This window comes from Rattus norvegicus, chromosome 5, assembly GCF_036323735.1.
Source record: "Rattus norvegicus strain BN/NHsdMcwi chromosome 5, GRCr8, whole genome shotgun sequence".
Taxonomy (NCBI): Eukaryota; Metazoa; Chordata; class Mammalia; order Rodentia; family Muridae; genus Rattus; species Rattus norvegicus.
The window spans coordinates 131,616,017-131,640,482 of NC_086023.1; the positions used below are offsets into that span (position 1 = coordinate 131,616,017).

General features: G+C 44.5%; 1 protein-coding gene across 1 annotated transcript in view; it reads left to right on the forward strand.

Annotated features, from left to right (window-relative positions):
* Positions 1-24,466, forward strand: part of Agbl4 (AGBL carboxypeptidase 4) — a 1,279,356-nt gene that overhangs the window by 1,132,466 nt on the left and 122,424 nt on the right. Inside the window, 1 exon segment of the mRNA NM_001350232.2 lies at positions 18,210-18,299. Coding sequence (NP_001337161.1) covers positions 18,210-18,299 — 90 coding nt within the window.

The window sequence follows — 24,466 nt, forward strand, 5'->3', positions numbered from 1 at the left end:
AAGGGAGAAGGGAAGGAAAAGAATGCAGGATTTGGGTCAGGCTTCCTTGTTCCCACCCTGGCACAGCTGTTTGCCAGCTGTGTGGCCTGGGGTCCATTACCAAGTCTAACCTGATGGCAGGATAGAATGGGAACTTCATTCCTCTGAACTGCAGGGTGGAGCCTTCTTCTCAGACTGTGCTTGTCACCAGTGCCTGAAACACAGCAGAAGCTGAGCTACAATGCCCCCTGCCCCCAGGCTGGTTCCTCAGCCTAGCATGCATGTGATTTGTTCTCATAGCAAATATATTAATCCTCTTCTTTTGAACAATACCTTTCTCCATCTCCCCATGCACGTGGCTTATATTCAATAGGTCTGCTCTATTTGTGAGTGCCCTGGAAAAGCAGCAGCCCATTATCCTAAGTATGTTTTTTCCTGTTTCTAGGAAGGGACAACAGTGGGAAATTGTCTACTTGATGTATGCATGTTTTTTTTTTTTTTTTGTCTTCTTGTCCTCATGTTCTTCCCTGTTCTGACCAATCTGGCCATTTCTGAGGCCTTCCTGAGTCAGGCTGTAACGATTAGAGGGAACTGAGGGACAATCTTGTTTTATGTTTTTATTAAAGATGATGAAACCAGGCCCACTACCTGGCCTCAGGTAGCAGTTGATGTGGTTCTTTATGGTGACTAAACACTGGAAGAATCATGTTTTTTTGAGTCCCTCTCCCCAGTCATAGTACATATAAATGATAACCTTATGGGTATCAATATTTACATATGTTTATAGGTCTCTCTCTCTCGTGTGTGTGTGTGTGTGTGTGTGTGTGTGTGTGTGTGTGTGTGTGCATACATGTGCGCACACTGTTCAGGTATTGTTCCTGTTTGGACAAGCATGAATTACAAGTGTCAGAGTTCAGTGTTGCGTGTGTTCCTCTATCACTCTCAGCCTTACTGTTTGAGGCAGTATCTCACTGAACCTGAAGCTCACCTGGCTTTTCAGTGAGTCCCTGGAATCACTCAGCCTCTGCCTCCTGGGCAGGGATTACAGGCACTTGCTGCGATGTTGGCTCTCACACAGGTGCTGGGAATGGAGACTCAAATCCTTATACTTGTGCAGCAAGTTCTTTACCAAATCTATCCATTCCCCTAGCCTCCTACACAGCAATACTTTTACAGAGTTTCCTAGATGATATCAGGATCGAAGATTAGAATGTAGGAAGTGCTTCTTGTCAATACACCACCCTCACACATCCAGAAAAAAATGTCCTTTAGCTGGCCACAGGAGAGTTTTGAATGGAAGGATGGGCTATCTTGGGGCAAGTCACAAGCTAGGTACTACCCTTGCAGCCCTGGGTCATCTGAGAGCATACTATCAATGGGGTATTTTATTCAGCAGACCATGTAGAAGATGTACTTGTGTGACAGACATTGTGCTAAGAGCTTTGCAAACACCTACTCATTGGCTCCTTGGAGCATCACTCTAAGTCTCCACTGTGACTCCTTTTCCATATGAGAAAAGTGAGGCACATATGGGAAGTGGTGAGCCCCTGTTTGTTCTCAGCTAACATTTGTGGTACTTGATAGCACCTTGGTGGCCTTTGGAACTCTAAATGGAAGTATCAACAGAAGACAAAAGGTGAGGTGCAAGTCCTCTGAAATAGCGTTATTGAAGACTGCCTTCCTGAAGCACACATGCTTAAGTACCTTTCCTTGCCTAACGTTTGGTCAAACTGCATTCATCAGTTTCCATAAGCTGCAAAGCCTCATGTACCGTATATACTCCAGGTGCTTTTACACACCCAAGCTTTTTGTAGTTTCACCTAGAATTTACACAAAGAGTCCATGGTTATTTTAGGATCTTCATATCAGAAGCACATAGTACCACTTCATAAAAATACCTCTGGAAAACAGTGGCAGTAAGTTAAGTTTTTGAATTTTATTCTATTCCAGGAAAACTGTATGGAATCCAAGTTGTGATGCCATTAAGACTATAGGACACATAATATGGGTTATTTCTTAGGCTGGCTGTAGACATATCTATTATGTAAATGTGGAAGTGAATGTAAGTGATTGTTTTTTGGTTTTTGTTTTTATTTCTACCCCACACCTATTTCCCTTTCCTCACACAGACCTGGGATAATCAACAAAGTTCAGTGGGCTGCATGACATGTGATTGACAGCCTGTCTGTAGGACAGATACTCTTCTTTTATCCAAGTCTTAGCTAAGCCCATGTTTGATAGTAGAGCTCTAGAAGCATGCTGTGGTTTTGGCTGTGTTCTGCAGAATTTGATCTATGAACCCAGTAAGAACACCAAGACCCGGAAGTCAGAGAACCAGATGAAAGTGTTCAAGATCCAGTGACAGCTTGGTTGCCTTCTAAAAGTCATCAGTTGCCCGAATGGTGAAGATACCACATACTTGACCACCTGACTTGGAGGAATTGGACTGGATCTGACTCCAAAGCCTCCTCCCCAAGGACTAGTTTTAATAATACTGGAAGTTGCTCTGCAAGCTGCCAATGAGAGGAGCACTAATAGTCCTACTTAGTTCTGACACCAATGAGCTATAACAATGATTAGCACGGCAAGATACCCCTAATGGTGCAGTAATGATACTAATATCTTGGCAGTAACCAATAGCTGTCTAACTGGACATAGGGTCCACTCAGCATTAGGGGGAACATGGCTTTGTAATATAAACACAGACAAAGACCCATAGCCCCAGACCTCAGAGGAGAACCCACTGCTGTCATTTTCCTAAACCAGTATAATCCCTAACTGCATTTTAAATGCTGTCCTTAAGCTGTCACTCCTTGTCAAAGAAGCTTCTTTGTTGCAGAGCATGGCAACCATCCCATAAAATAACAACCATCAAAATGCAGGGGACAACTAAGTGGGGTCGCACAGCTCCAGCTGACACACCTACAACACGACTCCTATCTCTTGGGCTCAGGGGACATTGGAATAGGAGGCAGAAAGACTGTAAGAACCACAGGACTTGAAAGTCTGCAGCAAGATAGTGTTTTCTAGAAATGACAGGGAAGCCACACCTGTGAAATATCAATAATACGGCAGTTTACATAAGACCCCAATAATGACAAACCAGTTGCTATGTTAATGGGGAGAATCTCGCAGGGCCCTATCCATAGATGAAGATCTTTAGACAATTAAAAACTGTCAAGAGAGGGAAATGAGTGCTCTAAATGATCATGCAATCTCAAGTGGTCAACCCTTAACAATATACATGTAATTAACTAAATGGACTGAGTAGCTTGTATTTATATACATGTGAGTCAATAGTAAGTGAATTTGATAGAGAGGAGCCTTGGAGAAGTTGGAGGGAGGGAACGGAGTGGGAAATAATATGACCATTTTAGTTAAACGTTAGAAGCGAGGACCCCTGCCACAGACACCGCCGGACCCTGAAGGAAACAGACCGGATAAACAGTTCTCTGCACCCAAATCCCGTGGGAGGGAGAGCTAAACCTTCAGAGAGGCAGACAGGCCTGGGAAACCAGAAGAGACTGCTCCCTGCACACACATCTCGGACGCCAGAGGAAAAAGCCAAAGACCATCTGGAACCCTGGTGCACTGAAGCTCCCGGAAGGGGCGGCACAGGTCTTCCTGGTTGCTGCCGCTGCAGAGAGCCCCTGGGCAGCACCCCACGAGCGAACTTGAGCCTCGGGATCACAGGTAAGACCAAATTTTCTGCTGCAAGAAAGCTGCCTGGTGAGCTTGGGACACACGGAAACAGAATTTCTCTAGAACCGGGCACGTTCTGTGTTTACCGGAAGTCCCACACCCGCGGATCCCGGCCCGCAGCAGCTCTCTGCTCCCAGACCCGGTGAGAGAGAGACCCAACCGCCTGGTCAGGTGGGCACTCCTGAGGCTGCAGAGCGGAAGAGACCACCAACACTGCTCACCCCTGCCCACATCCCTGGCCCAAGAGGAAACTGTATAAGGCCTCTGGGCTCCCGTGGGGGAGGGCCCAGGAGCGGCAGGACCCCAGCCAGAGACACCGCCGGACCCTGAAGGAAACAGACCGGATAAACAGTTCTCTGCACCCAAATCCCGTGGGAGGGAGAGCTAAACCTTCAGAGAGGCAGACAGGCCTGGGAAACCAGAAGAGACTGCTCCCTGCACACACATCTCGGACGCCAGAGGAAAAAGCCAAAGACCATCTGGAACCCTGGTGCACTGAAGCTCCCGGAAGGGGCGGCACAGGTCTTCCTGGTTGCTGCCGCTGCAGAGAGCCCCTGGGCAGCACCCCACGAGCGAACTTGAGCCTCGGGATCACAGGTAAGACCAAATTTTCTGCTGCAAGAAAGCTGCCTGGTGAACTCAAGACACAGGCCCACAGGAACAGCTGAAGACCTGTAGAGAGGAAAAACTAAACGTTAGAAGCAATGGCAAGTTCCCAATTTTTTTAAAAAATTATTTATTCATTTTGTGTTTATGAGTACACGGTGGCTGCCTTCAGAGACACTAGAAGAGGGCATTGGATCCCATTATAGATGGTTGTGAGCCACCATGCGGTTGCTGGGAATTGAACTCAGGACCTCTGAAAGAGCAGTCAGTGCTCTTAACCACTGAGCCATCTCTCCAGTCCCACAAGTTCCCAATTTAATGTAAAAGTCACTTTGCTAAGAGACCTTAGTCAAGTCCCTCGCCTCTTGGAATCTTGCTGTCAATTGAACTTCACTCAGCTCTACTCATCACCTGTGATATTGTAGGATATCATGCAGCATCCTTAACACCGGGGATCCTTATAGGAGTAGAAACAGTCTTCCTGGAACCCAAAGTTTTTACCACAAGGAGAGTTGGCATTGAGTGTAGCTGATTGCTTATTAATCAACCCCCACTGTGGTGCTTTAGGGATGTGATTTAGGTTTGCCACATGCCAGGTGGTTTCTTGTGCAGAGTTCATATCACACTGACATGGCCCTTTTGTTTCAGCCACACTGAAGCAGCTGCTCTAGCATAGCTATTTTGATATAGGGACATTTTGACACAGCTGAGAAAACAAACCATTACATTGTGGGCTTAAAAAAATCATTACCAAATAATATGCCAAGGAGACATTTCAGGCCAGTTCTTCTTGTCCTAGCAAGACCTCCCCCATCTCTCTTTCTGGCACAGGGGCTCAAGAGGGAGAGCAGGAAGAAGGGACCAGAACTCCTCTAGGGCAGGCTGCAGGTCAGGGCTGGGAGTGCAGGAGGCTAGGACAGTGAGGGATTGGCAAGATGAAGGACTGACATCAGCCACGCAGTGGGCGTGAGGGTCTATTTCACACAGTACCTGGTAATTTTCAAAAACAAATTCTACATAAATGTAGTCATTTCAAAACTCTCACATCAAAACAACTGTGTCAAAATGCCCTTCTCTGTCTCAGACAAAGGAAATGAATGCCAGGAAAAGATGAGGGAGAAGACAGCTTCTGCCCCATAAACCCAGAGTCACCAAAGGAGAAAGGGGAGCAAATGACTATTCTCCTGCCAGAAATTGCTGTAACAGAGACCAATGAGGAGTGAAGGGAGACTGAGGCTCAGTGACTGTTGGCATGGGGACAACATTGGGAATGTTTGGGAGCTCAAGATATGCCTGCTGACAGCCAAGGTTCATAGAGGGCTTACCACGGGACAAGCACTATTGTTTTTTTTGGGGGGGGGCGGTGATGTTTTAGCCTATTTAGGATTCACAACACACAATAGTATGCATATTGCTATTACTCTCAGTTTACTGGAAGAGAGACTGAGGTGGCCAGAAGGTGCTCTCTTATAGTTCCCATATAGTTGAGGAATGATTGAGCCACATTGGATATCAGACATGGCTACACTAAAGGTTTGCTTACCAACCATATATTTGTCTCTTTAGAGTTAACTGAGAGCCTAGGACTGGGGAAGAACTCAAGTTACACCACTCATAAGACTTTCTAGGGTTTGGCTCCACCTCTTACCCATCTACATATCCTCTGGTGATTTGCTCTCTCCAATCACTGAGGTCCCATTCCTTAGTCCTGTCCCTCCCCAGCTCATTCCATTCAACTACCTCTGGCTATAATCTGCTGACTCCTCTACATGTACATATGACAGCTGCTGTTTTATACATGCATTCACAACAGCTAAGAAGGCAAAACCCCTGTTGTAATACAGCTAATGTTCTTAAGAGAACCACAAAGAACAGATGAAAGAAAGAAATAGGAGTGGGAGGTGACCAGGAGACCATTGCATAGGGAAAGAGAGAAGCCTGGTTAGCCCCTATTTATTAAAAGCAAGCACCTACCCAACCTCCAGGAATGCCTGGCCAGCCAAAACACCGCCATAGGAATGGACAAACTGCTACAGTACACGGGGAAGGGACCAGGCAGTGTCAGGGGCAGGGGGAACTGAAACAACTCCCAGTGAGCCAAACGGTGCTCTTGACCTGGAACGTCAGGGGCACAGGCGCTGGACTTTTAGCAATTTTCCCACTTCTATCTGATCTGGACCTTGGCCTTTTGGGCCACTGCGATTTTCTGTCTGTAGTCCGCTCATTCACCTCCTGCGCTATGTAAAGCATCGGCTGATTCATTTTCTCAGAGCCCAGAACAATTCACTTTCCCTGGCTCCTCTGAAGATGTTGTGTTGAGAGAAAAAAATTATACTCTTTAATAGAAATACTTTTCCTTCATTAAATGAAATCTCCAAAGCCCAGTAGCATTTTCTGTGCTTATATAAAGATGCCAGTGGGGATTTGAGATCGAAAGTAGTATTTTTACACAAGTCAATGAAGATCGCAATAGGACAGAAAGAACACTCCTCAAATCTAAATTCCTCCAGCATCAGGCAGGCAGATCTGCTCCAGCAGGGATCGTGTTACTTCTTGCCCTTCTCTAAACTTCTCCTCAAGCACTGGAACGCTCACATATATTGCTTCTCTGCTTGGGGAAATTATATTAATAGTGTCTTTCCAAGGCCGTAAACCATTAAACTTGAATTTCCACTTGCACTTCCATTTTTGTAACTTTTTATAAAAGTTCAAGTATTTGTAGGAGCTCGAGTGAGAAGCAGATGCATGCGTATGCCTGCGCACATGAGGTCCAGCGTGATGTCTCTTTCAATGCAGCATAGCCGAATGAACTTTTCTCTGTCAAGGTTTCAGAAAATGATAGTTGGGAAGAGTCAAACCTGATTCCAACGCTGAGCTAGGGAGATAGCTTGGTGGGTAGAATGCATTTTCTATGAGTGCGAAGATTTGCCTTCGATCTTCAGAGCCCATGTAAAGGCTGAATGGGTGTGGCAGTACCCTTTAAGTGCAGCACCACTGGAGGTAGAGAAAAGAGATTCCCTGAGCAAGCTGGCTAGGTAGGCAAGCTTCTGGTTCAGTGAGAGACCCTGCCTCAATAAATATAGTAAAGTGCAGTGGAGGAACACACACACACACACACACACACAAGAGAGAGAGAGAGAGAGAGAGAGAGAGAGAGACCCACTCAGGCAGATGCATATGCATACATACATGTGAACACAGGTAAATGAATGCCACACACATACACAGAGGGAAGAACCCCTAAAGCTAACTCTTGCTACCTGAGTTTTCCTGGCCAATGTGCTTAGCCTCGAAGTACAGTTCCCAGGAGACCACAGAGGGTATGATGTGCTTGACAACACAGCAGCACTGCTCCAAACCTGCTGTTCCCTTTCTCCTCTCACCTGACTGTCAGCTGTCATCACAGTCACTTGGGTTCATCATTAACACAGAACATCTCCAGCTGTGAAATCAACCTCTTAAGAAGACATGTGAGAAGGTGCACGATGACCATGTCTACCCCTTCTCAGCTGACCCTTCAGTCACGTGACTTACTTGGTAGACGGAATCAGCTGAATTAAGGCACAAAGAGGGGTCTGTTGGACCTGCATAGTGAGCTGGGGATAGACCTTTCTAAACACTTCCATGCTGCCAGACCCTGGGAGGGAGGAAAAAAATACCCAACAACTTAAGACTGGGTAAGACACTTTTATCCTTAGAGCATCAGAAGGACTGAATATATGTTCTTTGACCAAAGGTTGCTTTGATCATGAGATGACCTTAGTTTGGTGAGGGAGGACCTCCTCCTGACTTTTCATTTAAGGGATGGGGGCTGTCACCTCTCCTGTGGAGCTGATGGTAGCAGTGCCCAGCAGCTAGCTGATGCTTTGGGATGGCCTCACTCCTAAAATCACAAAAGAACCCATTCCCTCCTGTACCACAGAGCACCTAAGTAGTGGTCCCATCCTCCCACACTGCTGAGAAAGCAAGAGAGGGCTTTTACTGTGACTAACAGGCAGGCTGAACTCTCGCCTTTCACTGTGGAAAAATCCATTATCGAGAAGTCATTTGTCAAAGCCAACTGTTTAGCTGCTTTAATTTACATATTTATCAAGTTTGATTAGAACGCATTGTCTTCCACTTTCACCCTCACTCTCACATCCCCTGGCCCTCTTTTCCCTGGGAAACTGTTTTCTTTGCCCTTGTTGCTAAAGGGTGCACAGTGTGATTCAATTTGCATTTACAAATAAACTTGCAACTGATTCTGGCCAGGAATTCCCTCAGGCCTGGGGTGGTGGCCCCCCAAAGCTGAGCACTGGGTGCTGACAAGTTGCTCAACCGAAAGACAGGGCCAATTCTACAACTATCTAAAGCACTGTTTATCGAGTTCCTACTGTGTACCAGACGCTGATCATACACACAGTGAAGAAAACAGGCAAAGTCCTGGCTGTCTTGTCATGGATTGCCTACTGACTCCAGTCTTCACACTTGTAAGATGGGGCAGCTGCATCAAGTGGTCTGGTTGCCAGGCATCAGATTTGAACACTTAGTAGGCATAGACCTGATGGACCATTTTACTTCATTCTTACATGGTCCTTATAAAGTCAAGACCCATGGTATCCTCAGGTTTCAGGTGAGGAAATAAAAGACCCCATCGTTCAAGATCATATAAGAGCACACACTCTGATCGAATTGAGTTTTCCTGCTCTCTAGTTCAAGTTCATAACCCCAAAGCTAGGCTTGAACACCCTTACCTGGTAGTTGAGATCCATGATAGGAAAAGTATCAAATGACATGTGATCAGCATGAGCTAAATTTAACAGTAAAAGAAGGACCATGGCCCTCTGCTTTCTTTCTTTGGGGCTCAGGTCTGCCTGATCTGCCCAGCCAGCCACCTTGTGTAAAAGACTGTCATGACCCTTGTTTTGTGTGTTATGCAGGTCCTCAATCCCCAGAATACCCAGAGTGGTTGACAGCTCATAGCTGAGACTCTCCTTGGAACAAGCGCTCAACCTCCACCAAGGTTCTGCCCCTGCCACATAGAACATGTGTGATTATTTGGAACTGGTTAGCCAATTGGTGTGCTCTTCCTTGGGGAAGACTCCTCTTGAATAATGTATCCTTATAAGGGGTTGGTTCTCAACCAGGTCCAAGTTTGCCTCCAAGGAGACATGGGGCATTCAGTGATAATATTTGAAGATATTTTTTTCGTCACTGGTTGAGGGGGAGGAGAGGTATGGATGGATGCTGCTAATAGCCCAGCTCAGGGCACCATAGCAGAATTATATAATTATATTATTAAAGGTGGCTATGTTGCTGAGGATCCCCATCCTGTGCTTGTCACTCAATGAATAGCACCTGTTATTATGGGCAACATCACTTAAAAATGTACATGAAGCCACTTATTTGAGGCTTTTCTGTCTTGTGACCTAGATGTCACTCCCATTTTACACTTGGGAGAACTAAGGTTCATAAGAGGGAGGGAATTTGTCCAAAGACTGAGAGCTCAGGGAAGCTCGGCGCTCCACTTGACCCAGGAATGATGTCTCGTCCACTCTCCCTCATTCAGTTCTCCTTTCCTGCAGAATCAGCTTCTGGGCAGCACAGCTGGAGCGCCCCCGAGTGTCTTGGATCAATTGGAGTCACATGGTTACCTAAATGTATTTACTGCCTTGCCACTTCCTCCTGGAAACTGGATGCATGCCCCACCGCCCCCCACACACACCTACATTTTCTCATAGAAACAATTCTGCACCATGATCATGTTCTTACTGTGACTCTCTGCTTCTGTTCTATTTCCTTTGTCACCAACAATGATATTTTCACATTACCTTTAGCCTGACACGTATTGTGCTGATAAAATCAGATAAAATACAATATTAGCTGTTAACACCAAGGAAGACAGAGCCAAGTCCCCGGTGAGCTTGAGTTTCCCCTTTTCCTTTCTCAGAGCAGGTGCATCCAAATTGAGTCTTGAAGGCTGAGTAGGAGGAACCCAGACAGACTCGACAGAGGCTTGGCATTCAAGGCAGGAAAGAAGCATGTGCCCAGAGTGGATGTGTGAGAGAGCATGCCATGAGTGGAAGACTGCCAGGTCTAACTGAGGTCAGAGCCTGTGGGACAAGATGGATGGGAATGTGGCCCTTATGTACCAGAGATGAGAGTCAGGCCAATGAAGCTGGACTTGGGCTGAAGACAAACAGAAAGTTGATTAAGTCTTAAGCAGGGGAAGTGGCAGGTTTCTGTGGGCATTATAGAAGGCCCACATTGAAGTCAGACTGCAGGAAGGACTGGAAAAGCTTATGGTAGCATGACATAAAACAACGAGCATTTATTCTCTCTTGGTTTCTGTGGGTCAACAATATGGGAACATTTTAGTGGGTCATTCTGACTGGGGGTCTCTCCTGAGATTGCAGGGAGGTTTTAGTCAAAGCTACAGTCACCTGAGATTAAAATATCCTTCCAAACGTACTCAGACATAAGTTCCTCTTGGCTATTCTCACCATGTGATCCTCTCTATGGTCTACTTGAGTGTGTTTGTGACACCACATCTGGTTTCCCGAGAAGTGAGTGGTTTAAGAGCAAGCAAGCATACCCAAGACCATGGTCTCTTTTACAACCCAATACCAAAAGTATTGTATTATTTCTTTACAGTATTCCATTTATTTATTCACTTTATAGCCTGATTGCAGCCCCATCCCTTCTCTCCTCCAAGGCTCACCTTTGCACCCCCTTCCCCTTCTCCTCAGAGAAGGGGAGATCCCATTTATACCTACCCACCATAGTACAGCAAGTCACACCAGGACTTTCCCACTGAGATCAGACAAGGCAGTCCAGCAATGGGAAAGGGATCGAAAGGCCTACAATGAAGAGACAGTCCCCTGTTCCAGTTATAGGGGACCCACATGAAGATCAAGCTGCACATCTGCTACATATGTGTAAGGGACCTAGGTCCAGCCCATGCATACTCTTTGGTTGGTGGTTCAATCTCCGTGAGCACCATAGTCCCAAGTTAGTTTATTCTGTAAGTCTTATAGTGTCCTTGACCATCTGACTCCCTCATTCCTTCCCCTAATTCTTCTACAAGACTTCTCAAACTCTACCAGTGATTTGTCTGTGGGTTTCTGCATCTGTCTCTATCAGCTGCTCGATGAAGTCTCTCAGAAGATAGTTATGCAATAATAGCAAAATAGCATTAATAGTGTCAGGGATTGGCTCTCCCATGGAATGGGTCTCAAGTTGGGTCAGTCATTGGTCGGCCATTCCCTCTGCGCCATCTTTATCCCTCTACTTCTTGTAGACAGGACAAATTTTGGTTCAGAGGTTTTTAAGTGAGCTGATATCTCCATCCCTCCACTGAAAATCCTGCTTGACCACATGAGATAGCCTCTTCAGGCTCCATATTCCATGTTCCTCCTCACCACCAACATGTGTGAATTCCACTTGGTAGATGAAAGGCAGCATGATAGACTGCACTTTTCCTCATATCTGCCATCAGGTCCTGGGCTTGCAGGAAGTGCAGAACACCACTCAGGGGAGGGGTAGGAAAATGAAGCCTAAGTCAGGTACCTTAGCCCGGGTGAGAAAAGTCTCAGGCTGGGGCGAAAGCTGGGGTTCCCTAACTCCTGGGTATCCAGTCACCACTAGAAAACACATACAGTCAGGAACAAAGGAGGCCCAACAGGCCTGGGAGGATGAACCTGGAACCAAAGGTTTCCAAACACCCAGATATCCAGACACTGCTGGAAATCGTGGGGAATCAGGAATGGAGGGGGCTAGGTAACAAAGGCTTCACCCAACAGCAGTTCTTGATATGAGAGACAACCCTTGGTTCCACACTATTTATTGATTGTTCATCGAGGAGAATAGGTGCATACCACTTCCTCAGGGTGGACCAGAGATTAAAAACCTTTTGCAGAAAGGAATGTCCTTGAAGGGAATCTTATTGGTTTAAACTCTCAGGTCCCATCTAGATACCTCATTAGCATGGAGAACTCTGTTTTGTGACTAGAACCACTAGTCACATTCTGTATGTGGGGAGTTGTGGTCACCTGTTCCAGGCCAGGAATTTTGCCAGGGGTAGGTAAAATGCCTACAGTCATCATGTATGAGGTATCAGGGTTTCTGAAACTACTCAATTTTACCAAGTTTCCTGATGCAGTGCTTCACAAAGTCTTAGCTAGGGTCACCCCAATAGTTCAGCTGGTGTTCCATTTTTAGATGCAACTGTCTCAACCTAATGCAAACTGAAGCTAAAAGCCACATCTGCAAGTGAAGATTAACAAAGAATTGATGGGGGCTGGAGAGATGGCTCAGAGGTTAAGAGCACTGTCTGCTCTTCCAGAGGTCCTGAGTTCAATTCCCAGCAACCACATGGTGGCTCACAACCACCTATAATTAGGTCTGGTGCCCTCTTCTGGCCTGCAGTTGCATACATGCAGGCAGAAAGCTGTATGATGTATACATAATAAATACATAAATTTTTTTTAAAAAAAGTCACCTTTTAAACAAAGAATTGATGGGGTCTGGGCATGGTGGCACACATCTATAATCCAGCACTTGGGAGGCCAAGGCAAAAGAACAGGAATTTTGAGACCACTGGACTATATAGAGAGTTCTAAGCCAGCTTTGGTCTATACCACAACACTCTCTTGAAAAATCAGAAGCCAAGGCAAAATAGCAACAAATCAATGGTCATGATAATGAAATCAACTCAAGAACCCTATCTGATCTTCAAGAGTCAACTCAATGTAGTAGTTAAGAACATAATGAGGGATTCATAAATATCTCAGGTCTAATACTGGCTCCCATAGCTGCAAGTTTAGTCAAGACAATGTTTCTAGATCTTGATTTCCTAGCTTATAAGAAAGGAATGAGATAATAAAATAGTAGGAAGATGCTTCATTGGATGACTGTGATAATCAAATGTGATCAGACATGTAAACTATTTGATACAGAATAGACATTAATTACATATTCCCTAACTGCTATCAGAATGGAATTGTTAATGTCCTTTATAGGGTAGCATGGAGATTAAGAAAAATTTTTTCCTGAGTCAGGATTATGGCTCTGCCACTTAGTCATTAGCTATAAAGACAAGGCTAGGCCACTAAATCTTTTGGGCGTTGTTTTTCTGTAAAATGAAATAAATAATAGCTAGTACCTGGTCACCAGATGGGTGTTCAATTTTATGAATAAGGGTTTGGGGGCGTAATATGGGCTATAATGACAAGCCCCACCCCTCTCTCTCTGTCTGTCTCTATCTCTATGTCTCTGTCTCTGTGTCTCTCTCTGTGTCTCTCTCTGTGTCTCTCTCTGTCTCTCTCTGTGTCTCTCTCTGTGTCTCTCTGTGTCTCTCTCTGTCTCTCTCTGTGTCTCTCTGTGTCTCTCTCTGTGTCTCTCTGTGTCTCTCTCTGTGTCTCTCTCTGTGTCTCTCTGTGTCTCTCTCTGTGTCTCTCTCTGTGTCTCTCTGTGTCTCTCTCTGTGTCTCTCTGTGTCTCTCTCTGTGTCTCTCTGTGTCTCTCTCTGTGTCTCTCTCTGTGTCTCTCTGTGTCTCTCTCTGTGTCTCTCTCTGTGTCTCTCTGTGTCTCTCTCTGTCTCTCTCTGTGTCTCTCTCTGTGTCTCTCTCTGTGTCTCTCTCTGTCTCTCTCTGTGTCTCTCTGTGTCTCTCTGTGTCTCTCTCTGTGTCTCTCTGTGTCTCTCTCTGTGTCTCTCTCTGTGTCTCTCTGTGTCTCTCTGTGTCTCTCTCTGTGTCTCTCTCTGTCTCTCTCTGTGTCTCTCTCTGTGTCTCTCTCTGTGTCTCTCTCTGTGTCTCTCTGTGTCTCTCTCTGTGTCTCTCTGTGTCTCTCTGTGTCTCTCTCTGTCTCTCTCTGTGTCTCTCTCTGTGTCTCTCTCTGTGTCTCTCTCTGTCTCTCTCTGTGTCTCTCTCTGTGTCTCTCTGTGTCTCTCTGTGTCTCTCTCTGTGTCTCTCTGTGTCTCTCTCTGTGTCTCTCTCTGTGTCTCTCTGTGTCTCTCTCTGTGTCTCTCTGTGTCTCTCTCTGTGTCTCTCTCTGTGTCTCTCTGTGTCTCTCTGTGTCTCTCTCTGTGTCTCTCTCTGTGTCTCTCTCTGTGTCTCTCTCTGTCTCTCTCTGTGTCTCTCTCTGTCTCCCTTTCTCTCTCTGCACGGGTGTGTGTGCTCATGTGTCCTCACATGTGCACATGCATGCTTATGTGCACAGGCACACATGAGTTAGGGATGTTGTACAAAACACTGTGTTCTCGTGTCCTTGAACGCGACAGCCTCCTTGAGTTCTGTTCGTACCATCCCTTGTGGATTGTCCTTGTTCTCGTTGTTTGCATCCGGTTCCATCTTGGCTTTGTTCAAGACACATCCTTCTTCATCCTCGCTGCCTCAACCAAGAATATGTTTAATTGTCTTTGCATACAGGAGTCTGGGGATTTGGTGACAGGAGGGATGAGGACAGCCCCATGTCACACCACCTCAGAGTTGCTACATTACCTCAAATTGATTTTGCAAATGAAAGCTAAAAGCTAAGCAAAGGCGACCCATCCATTTTGCTTAAAGATGATTATAATGCTCTTTTATGGCCTCCTAAATGACAAAGCAATTTGTTACCTGCCTGCATCAACATTTGCTTATATTAGTGCCAGAGAGCCTTGATTTTTATTAGCCCCACGTTATCATTTTATGAAGTCACAGGGGCTCAGTAAAATTAGTGTGCAAATAGAATGCCTGTTTTGTCTTTCCCTGTGGTCAGCAGAAATGTAGAATGCAATTGAGTTGATACTGGGTCAGGGGAGGCATCTATAAAGTTAGCCTTCACTGAGGGCCTCAGTGATGTTATTCATCACTTCTGCACTGTTGGGATAGATGGGGGTCAGTATTAGGTAACAAATTTTAAAAGTGTTTGGGGTGGGGAATTAAAATTTTTTTAAGTGAAAAAGCAATATAAATACTAAGACAGTAGTTCAATTTCCATCAGCAATAAAAAATGAAACCAAAGTCTCTTGTGTGCATTGCAGATGGAAATGCAGCAGATGCAGGACTGTTAGTGTTAGTGGATCCAGAAGGCAGACGGGGTAGAGAAAGGACTCAGAGATAAGGCTTAACTGCTAGCAGTCTGACCTTGAACATGACCGTTCCTTCTGTGGGCTGCAGACCTCTCACCTGTGAAATGGCATGAACACACCTATTCTCACAAGAGCACCATAAACACTTACATAAAATAACAGGTGTCTACTTTATATTTATAAATATCTATACAGCTATTTTCATTTATTAATTTAGAAATCAGGTCCTGGGTACCCATTCCAAACAGACTCCTGGGAAAGATATTAGATATTTACCAGTAGACATTATTTTCTCCCTGTAGTAGCTTATATTCTGTTCAGGAATATAAAAGCGTTTAACTCTTCTTTGAGAATATAAATGCATTTTCTCTCCTCAAAGATGCCCAGCAAGGATGATAAGTTCTCATGCACAATGGTCCAATATGTTTCTGCTGGCATCCAGAGAATTGAAAACCCCATGTGCTTGCTGGTGACCCCAATGGACCAAACAAACTACAAGTCTTTAGGACAAAATTTTTATTCATTTAATTTTTTTACTTTTGTTTTTTGTGTTGTTTTGTTTTGAGATTGTCCTGGTACTCACTGCATAGATCAGGCTGAATTCACAGAAATCCATGCTTCTGTCTTCTGAGTGCTGTGATTAACAGTGTACACCACCACACCCAGCTTTAGGACAATAGGGTTTTTTGTTTGTTTATTTTTACATTATTTTTACATGTATGCATGTTTTACCTGCTGTATGTGCAACCTATGCATGCATGCAGGACCTCAAGGGGCTGTAGGATCCTGTAGAACTGGAGTTTCAACTGGTTATGTGCCAATATATGAATGCTAGGAACCAAGCCAAGAACCTGCTCTTAACTAATGAGTCATCTCTTAGCCTGCAAGAGTCAATAGTTTTACTTCTCACATCTGATGTTAGGGTATCTCTTGTGATGATGAACTACATTAAAAACGACCCATTGCTAGCATTTTAAGAGAATGCCTGTAATTATGTATGTGCCCTCTCCCCATCCTCTGATACCGATAGGGCTCCTTTAATCCAACTTGTCTGTCTCTTCCTAAATTTTATTCTTGTTGTTCTGCTGTGCGCTAATCAACCCTTCTACCAATGGCTGAATGTCCCTTCCCCATTAGGAGGATTGTCTTGGTTATTGTTTGCCTATCTGTGTGTTTATACGATATATATATATATATATATATATATATATATCTTTTATAATGGTTGAACTTTATTATACAGGCTAAATTTTTATAGCAGCAGATAGATACTGTAGTCTGATTCAGTCCCTCTATTTCTACATAGTATATACATTGCAGAGTGTCTCAATTTTGTTGTCTTCATTCATAAGAGTTGGGCTCCACATATGAAGCAGTTAAGTTTCTTTTCTTCAGTTTTGTTCTTTTCCAACAGTTTCTACAGCCGTCTTCAGAACTGTCTAGAGTAATGTAGTACTACCACTAAGCCTTTTTGAGTTCTCACTCTTCCTGCATAATCAAAAGGAACTTATTCTTTGGAATCAGAAGCTCAAACATCTCCTTACTGCTTCATGCACGCTAGGGGGCAAAGCGGAGAGAGTTTGGGTCTGGGGCTCTAACACTCAAAAACACATCCTAAAAAGACCTAACTTGCCTCCCCTAGGCCTTAAGGCTTAAGGCTCTCCCATCCTCTAGTGGCAGTATAGGCCTGGGGCTAAGTCTTCAACACATTCTAGATCCAACTTCACCCGATCTAAGCGCGAAGTTTGGGATCTAACAAAGACTCAAGAGGACTCAATAGGTTTCTAGAATTCTTTTCTCTATTGGAATTCTCTGAGCCTCTCCACAACAGCTACCTGCTAACCTTGAATGTCAGTGAGGCTTCCATGGTATGCTCAGGATATCATACCCCGGTCTTCATTGTGTGAGGAATCATCAGAAAAAAGACAGGGCAACCACATGGAATGCCTTATTTGTCTCTTTTCCTCATGGGTACTCTGGTACTGTCACTAGTTTCTTATCTGACATCTAGGAGTGGTTGATCTGTATACTTTATTTAGTTTTAAGAGCTTTTTGTTATTTTTCCAATGCTAGAAGTCAAACATAGGGCCTTACATGTACTAGGCCAGAGTTCTACTATTAAACCACATGCAAAGATCTAATTTTCTAGGTGTTCAGTGTAAAAGGAATCTGGGCCCAGTTACTTCTTTACCACCAAAGCAAAATCCTGAGGTCTAATCTCATCTGCTATCACATATTAATAACTATATGACCTTGAACAAATTACATAACTTCTCAGAACCTCAATCTCAGCCTCTGTAACAGGAGCCTGCACAAGCTACTCATTGCTCTAAAGATTATAAATATGTATGAAATAGATCTGGCACAAAGGGGGTTAATAAAATGGCAGGTGCTAGTATTATTATTATTATTATAAATAGCTACCTTTTGATTCTATTATTTACTTGATGTTTGCTTAGTACTATGCAGTGTGTAGCCTTGTTTCATTTTCACAACCACATTAAGCAAATATCATTCTTCTCATTTATAGTTAAGAACACTGAAACTCAGAAAGATATACAACTGCCTAGAGGCAAAGTCCATGGCCTTTGGATTCAGCATCACTGATGACTTTCCCAGATGATTGTAAATATTACATATTAATGCAATATTCTAAGTTACACAAAGAAAAAGGAGTGTAGTCTTTTAATATTAAATAGATGGAGAGATAATTAGTCAACAATGGCTGGTCGTTACTGTTTCTAACCCAATGATTAAAACAAAGATAAAAAACAAAGAATCCATTCAACCTATTCCTCGACTGCCTGCTTCCCACAGACCCATGTCTAGTCTCCACTTGCTTTTCATGGTGACCTTCCACTTATTTCTTACAGAGAATCTCCGAGAAGGGTCAGAAAAGAAGGTGATATTCATCACAGGGCGAGTCCACCCAGGTGAAACACCATCTTCATTTGTGTGCCAAGGTAAGCTTGGGGCCTCATGCGTGTCCTGTACTGCACCGTCCTTCAGGACAGTGAAGTTGCAGGCAAAGTCTTTCTCTAACATCGCAGCTCACCTCGGGTCTTAGACTGACATCCACTCAGTTTTGATTTGACAAATGCTTATTAGTAAGTGTACCCATGAAAGAACAGATGAATAGATGGTTGGATAAGTGATCAAGAGGGACTGAGGGAAATTCTCTCATTGTTCTATATGAAGAATGACAATGGGGTCACCTACCCTCTCTAGCTTTATTTGTTCTGAGCAATTGAAGCAAGTCTGGCCCAAGCTGGATGTGTATTGGGGTAAAAGAAGGGCTATGAAGTGGTGATATTGCCAGTTCACTCACTTAATTCAGTCATTCACTTAGTGATTCATTTAACAAAATCTTACAAAATACCTACTATCGTCTCAGAACCCAACGGTAAGATAATTTCACTGCTTTGGTGTATTATGTTGTAATTGCATTTACATTTATTGCCAAATATAGAAGGTAATTAATCAGGTATCATCACAAACATAGATATAATTAACAAATAAGATATAAGTAACACAGTGAGCGTCAGGTACCCAGCAGTTTAAGAAGCAGACAATCACCCACTCCTTTGCAGTTGCAGACATTATTACCCACTCCTTTTCAATTCAGTTACCCATCCTCCTTCCCTTCCGAAGATAATCATGACCTTGATTTTTGTGTTTTGTCATTTTCATCCTTACGATGAACTGTATTCATAAGCGTCTTTTAATGATGTATGTCTTAGTTCTTCCTGTTCTTGACCTTTGCACAAATGCCATCCTTCTATATCCACCCAGGCTTTCTTTCTGCTTGATGTCCACGTGGGTGGGAAATGCCTCACTGTATTAAATCCCATATCTGCCTGCAACTCAATTTATTTAACTATTCTCCTGATGGTGAATAAAAAGTTGTTTGCAATATATATTTCTGGAAAACAATGCTATTTCAAATATTCTTCCACTGTGATGTGTATGTGGACAAATATCTTATTCACATCACCAGCGTGCACATATAACTTCTTACCTGGGGGAAAGAGCACAGTCATACAATTGCTGGATCATAGGCTATGTGCATCCTCAGTGTACTGGGTTCCCTCAAATTATTCCTAGGAGTACCCAACTTTATGATGCTACCAACCTCACTAACTCACATTCTTGCCAATCTTGTGTTCTTTTCCTCAAAGAACTGGGGATGGAACCCATGGCATTACATATGCTAGGCAAACCCTCTACTACCTAGCTTCAGCCCTAAACGTTTAAAAGAAAGTTTGTGACAGGACCTCTTTAAGTTGCCAGGACTGGCTTGAACTTACTACCTAGGCCAGTAAGGCCTCAAACTTGGAATCGTTTAGTTTCAGCCTCCACAGTAGCTGTGCCCCCACGCCCAGCTTCATTTGTACCTATTAGGTAGAAATAGTATGATATTGTACATGTACTAAATACTTTTCTAAATACTTCATATATTTTAGTTGTAGTTTATTTTAACTATGTTAATGTTCTAAGTCATAGAAATTAACATTAGCTATGTTTGACACAAAAAAACTGAAATTCAGGGAAATAATTTCTCTCATTTCAATCTCAAGACGAGCAGTGTCTAGAGGGGGTTTGAGAAAGTTTCTGAAGGTTATACAGGTCAAGGGCAATGGGATGTGGTGCAAGTGTACAGAGACTTGGACTCAGACAACCTGGAGGTCAAGTATTGGCCAGACTTCCTTGCAGTACTGGGTCAGTTCCCGCAAATGTAAGACAAAGCTAACGGAACTATCCGGACCGTATTAAGAAGCTGGCAGGAGATGAATGTAAACACAGCACCCAGTCTTATGCCTCGCACATAGCAGGAACTTGACACGTGCCACCTCCCTGCTCCCATGGGAACCCGAAAAGATGAAGTAGCAATCTACTTTGCAAACTCTCAAGCAGTGTGCGTATAAATGTGGGTTTCATTTTCCTGATCGCATCCTTCCCATATTGCTTGGGTGCGATTGCCTCCCTCTCTTTTCAGCTGACAAGACGGAGTCTCAGAGAGAGGATGTGACTGGCTAAGAGTCCAGCAGCTTGTCAAGTGTCAGGACCGGGCCCCAGTCACTACAGCTCACTCCTTCACGTTCTCGCATTTGGCCCCCAGTGCTGTCCTTGTAATAACCTTTCCCAGTCTCGCCTGGGTTTGCCTACCCCTTTACTCCAAACCATCTGTCAGTTACTAAACTTGGCGGCAGATATGTTTCCCCAGCTGATGAGAGGTAACTGCTTTGCCCTTGCTTGCAAAACGGCAGTGAGTCTTGCCATCAAGATCTTCAGCTCGGGAAAAATCAAACCCCCAGTGCCTATCATGTCTGAGTGGTACAGAAGGCCACCACCCCATTTTATAAAAAAGAACCTTAGGAGCTTCCCCGTTTCCTGAACAGGAATCTCGAATGTACTGCACGGTGCACTAATGCTGACCTCACTATTTTCTCAAGATAAGCTCCAGCCTCCCTGGTATGGTGTCCACAGCCCACCAGGGTCTGGCTCTTGCTAGACTCTCTGGTCTCATCCTGATAACAATGCAACCCCACACAGATTGATTGCAAAGGGCAGTTTTTAATCACCTAGTTCTTGCCCCACTCCTCCCCTGCCTTGGAAGTCACATCTTCAACACTTTGCAAACACTTTCTGTCTTTTCAGTTTATTTCAATTGTCCCACCATGGATCTCCATAATGCACTCCCTCTTACCCTCTGCTTTCTGCTCACATTGGAGGTCTGAAAATTAGCATCATCAATAAAAGACCTTTACTACTCTGATTCATTATGTCATCTACACACATGTCTTTCCCATTTAAGCATGATCTATTTAAGGTTTAGGACTGGTTCTCCAATGGACACTTTCCACATCTGTAAAACCAGATTATCCGGTTCATTATCTAGGCTGTTGTGAGAAACAAAAGCTATGTTGGCTCTGGTTTGCTAAAACTGAATTCATAGGGACAGCTCAAGGTCACACAACCAGCGAGTAGCAAAGAAGGGGTTTGATCTTGTATCTGGCCATATCCCCTGCCTGTACCTGCTCCCCTGTTCCATTTGAGGCTGAGAAATGCTAGAAGGTCGAGTTTAGTACCTTGAAGAACACAGAATTCTGACCACCCCACAGTTGGTGTATACTTTTCAGTCAAGGATTCAGAGGCTCTGAGAGCTAAGGTGGCTTACTTGAAGTAATACCACCACTCATTCATGACAATGGAATCCACCTCCATGTTTAACTTCCCATCTTTCCCTACCTCAGCATCTGTCTCTTGAGACATATAGCAATTCATCTTTTCTTGGGGCAGAACAAGGCAGGCACCATTACTCCCGCTTTTCTGCCTACATTGGGTTTGTATTCCATGGGGGCAGCCTGAGTCAAGCCCCATAAGGCAGAGCTGAAGATTTATTTTCCCTAGTCAGTCGGAGGCTTACTCCCTTTCCCCAGTCAACCTGGTTCTCAGGAAAGGCAGGACTGATGTCTGGAGGGATAGTGGCTGAGATTCTCTTTTCATCTCCATTCACTGGCTCAGTGACCTTGAGCAGGAAACAGACCCAAGAAGCCTGGTTGTCTCCATCTGGCTGGGACCACAGTTCTCACTGGCGAGCTGCTACTGCACCTGCTTCTGGGAATATAGTGGAATTCTGTCGTCACAGGTATCTGGAATGGATTGTGTTAAAGACGACAAGAGTTTAGACTTTCTGAAGACTGTATGGTTGAAGAAAGCTGACTATGGGTCACTCTTCTATCACTCCTCCCCAACCCCCACTTCATCTGTGGTTCCTGTGAGGCCAGGCTCTCCTCCTTCTGTACTTAGAACAATTTGAGAGAACAAGGGCACTCCCATGCTGCCCCGTGGCAGGGTGTGTGAAGCATTAGTAGGTCTCTTAGCAGACAGATTGGATCTCAGCACCAACACGCATTACACTGTGACCTTGAGAATGCCACAGAACCTCCCTGAGCTTCAACTTCTTTATCTCAAAGGGAAACAATAGGAATTCTGCCTCCTGGGGTTGATATAAAGACTAGAGGAGCTAACAGCCACACCCATCTAGAACAGCCTCTGGAACATAGAGATAAGAAAATGTCAGCATTAAGGAGGTTCTAGGAATAATTAATGGACCACTTTGTAGGTCCCAGGCTCTCTGTGTAGCATTGAGGGGCTTTTCTACCCCTCACTATGAACCTGCCTTCAGTGGCTCCAGAGCTCTGTGTCCTGCTCTTCCTTGCTGTTCTGGGGAATCCACAACTGAATCCTCTTCACCTGGAGCCTCTACTGCAAGTTGGAAACTTGACCAGAATCAGACTTAGATCTTAGTCTCTGACCCCTGGTCAAGGCAGTGCAGTCTCTCTCTCTCTCTCTCTCTCTCTCTCTCTCTCTCTCTCTGAAACTCCCCAAGGCTGTTGGCATTTTCTCAATTCAAAAAGAAATCTCCTATAAGGAGCTCTCTGTCCTCTTCAGACCCTCCTGTTGAATTGAAGAGTCCACCAAAATGGTTCTGCCAGCAAGCCATGCCTCACTGTGGAGGTTTGAATTAAACAGACCCGGGTTTGAGTCCTAATATTTCTGTCTGCTCATTTGGGTGCTTTCATCAAGACTTTGGCTCTCTGAACCTCTGTATCTTTACCCCAAAATTGGGGATAATATCCTGTTTGAAATTCCCTACAGTGTGGACAGTTACTATCCCTGTATCCAGAGAAGTGAATGGACACACTGAACATCACCTAGCAAGTTAGTGGTGGAATGGTCTCCTTCCCTGCCTGGATCTTGCTGCTTCCTGCCAAAATTCACTCCAAGGGCTAGCTAGTGTGTGTGTGTGTGTGTGTGTGTGTGTGTGTGTGTGTGTGTGTGTAAATAAAGAACTGGTCCTCTAAGGAAATCACTTTGTCAGAATTAGAAGTAACCTCAGGATTACTTTGTAAGGGAAAAAAGAGAAGAGAAGAGGGCATGTACACACACACACACACACACACACACACACACACACATACACACACACACACACACACACACACACGGAGGCATGTGTGCATCTATGTGACTGGGTACCCAAGAACACACACAAGCTCTCACACCACCATTTCACAGCCATCAACACCAGCAGCCATCAGGACTCAGCACAACCTAAAATGTCCCACTATTTGTTCTTCTCTGGCTCTGCTTTTATTCCCACATCTGTTCCTCCTTATTCTTCCTCTTCTCTGTCTCTGGCACAATTAGCCTTACATCACAAGAGAAATGGAGCTTTTCACTTTACATCTGTGATGTAGGCAGAGCCTAGCATGAAGGCAGAAGAAATAAATTCCGTGAACCCCATGATTCCATAATTTGAGGACAATGAGCTTGGCTGATGGCAGTATGGGTTTAGCACAGCCAGGGAAGGTCTGGAGTGGCCTCTGTTGTGCATGTGGTACCCTGGGCCCAGCAGATGCCTTTCCTGCCTTGCGAGTCTGGATTCTCCTCACTCCAGGATGCTGTTTCTGAACAGAGAACAGAAACAATAAACCTCACACAGAACTCTCTGGAGGGAAACAATGCCACAGATGTAAATAATTCTCTAAAACACATGCGAGCAGTCATCTGGTTCTTTCTATCTTGTCATAACAGAAAAAGCACCACTTTAAAGCCATCAGAACTAGGTCTAGATCTCAACTAGACCCCTATGGGTGAAGTCACACTCTGACTTTGTTTCCCTGTTTGTAAAATTGAGCCAATCAGTTAAAATACTGAGTGTACAGTTGTTATTGAAGGTCTGACTACAGTCATCTCACATTCTTCTATTAAGCACCATTGCTGTGCCAGACACCAGTGCCCTAAGAATAGGACAGAACAAGTACATCAGTCCTTCCCTAGAGCATTCATCATGGAGGGAAGGCAGACACAGCACAGGCAGGCCTTGGTCCCTCAATGTCGCAGACTCAGGAAAGATACTTTTCCTTATTGTTCTAGACCCAGTTTCTATTTTGAGGCCACATTCTTTTAGACCTGTGGCTTCATCTCAGTCATTCCCTGCAGGGTTGATGATTTGAGCAGAGTGCAGATGTGTTTGACAGCAGCATCACCTCCCATTCACTGGCCGCAGCCTCATGATTCTCTAGGCTTTAGTTTCTCCAGAGCCCATGTTGGTCAGCAGTAT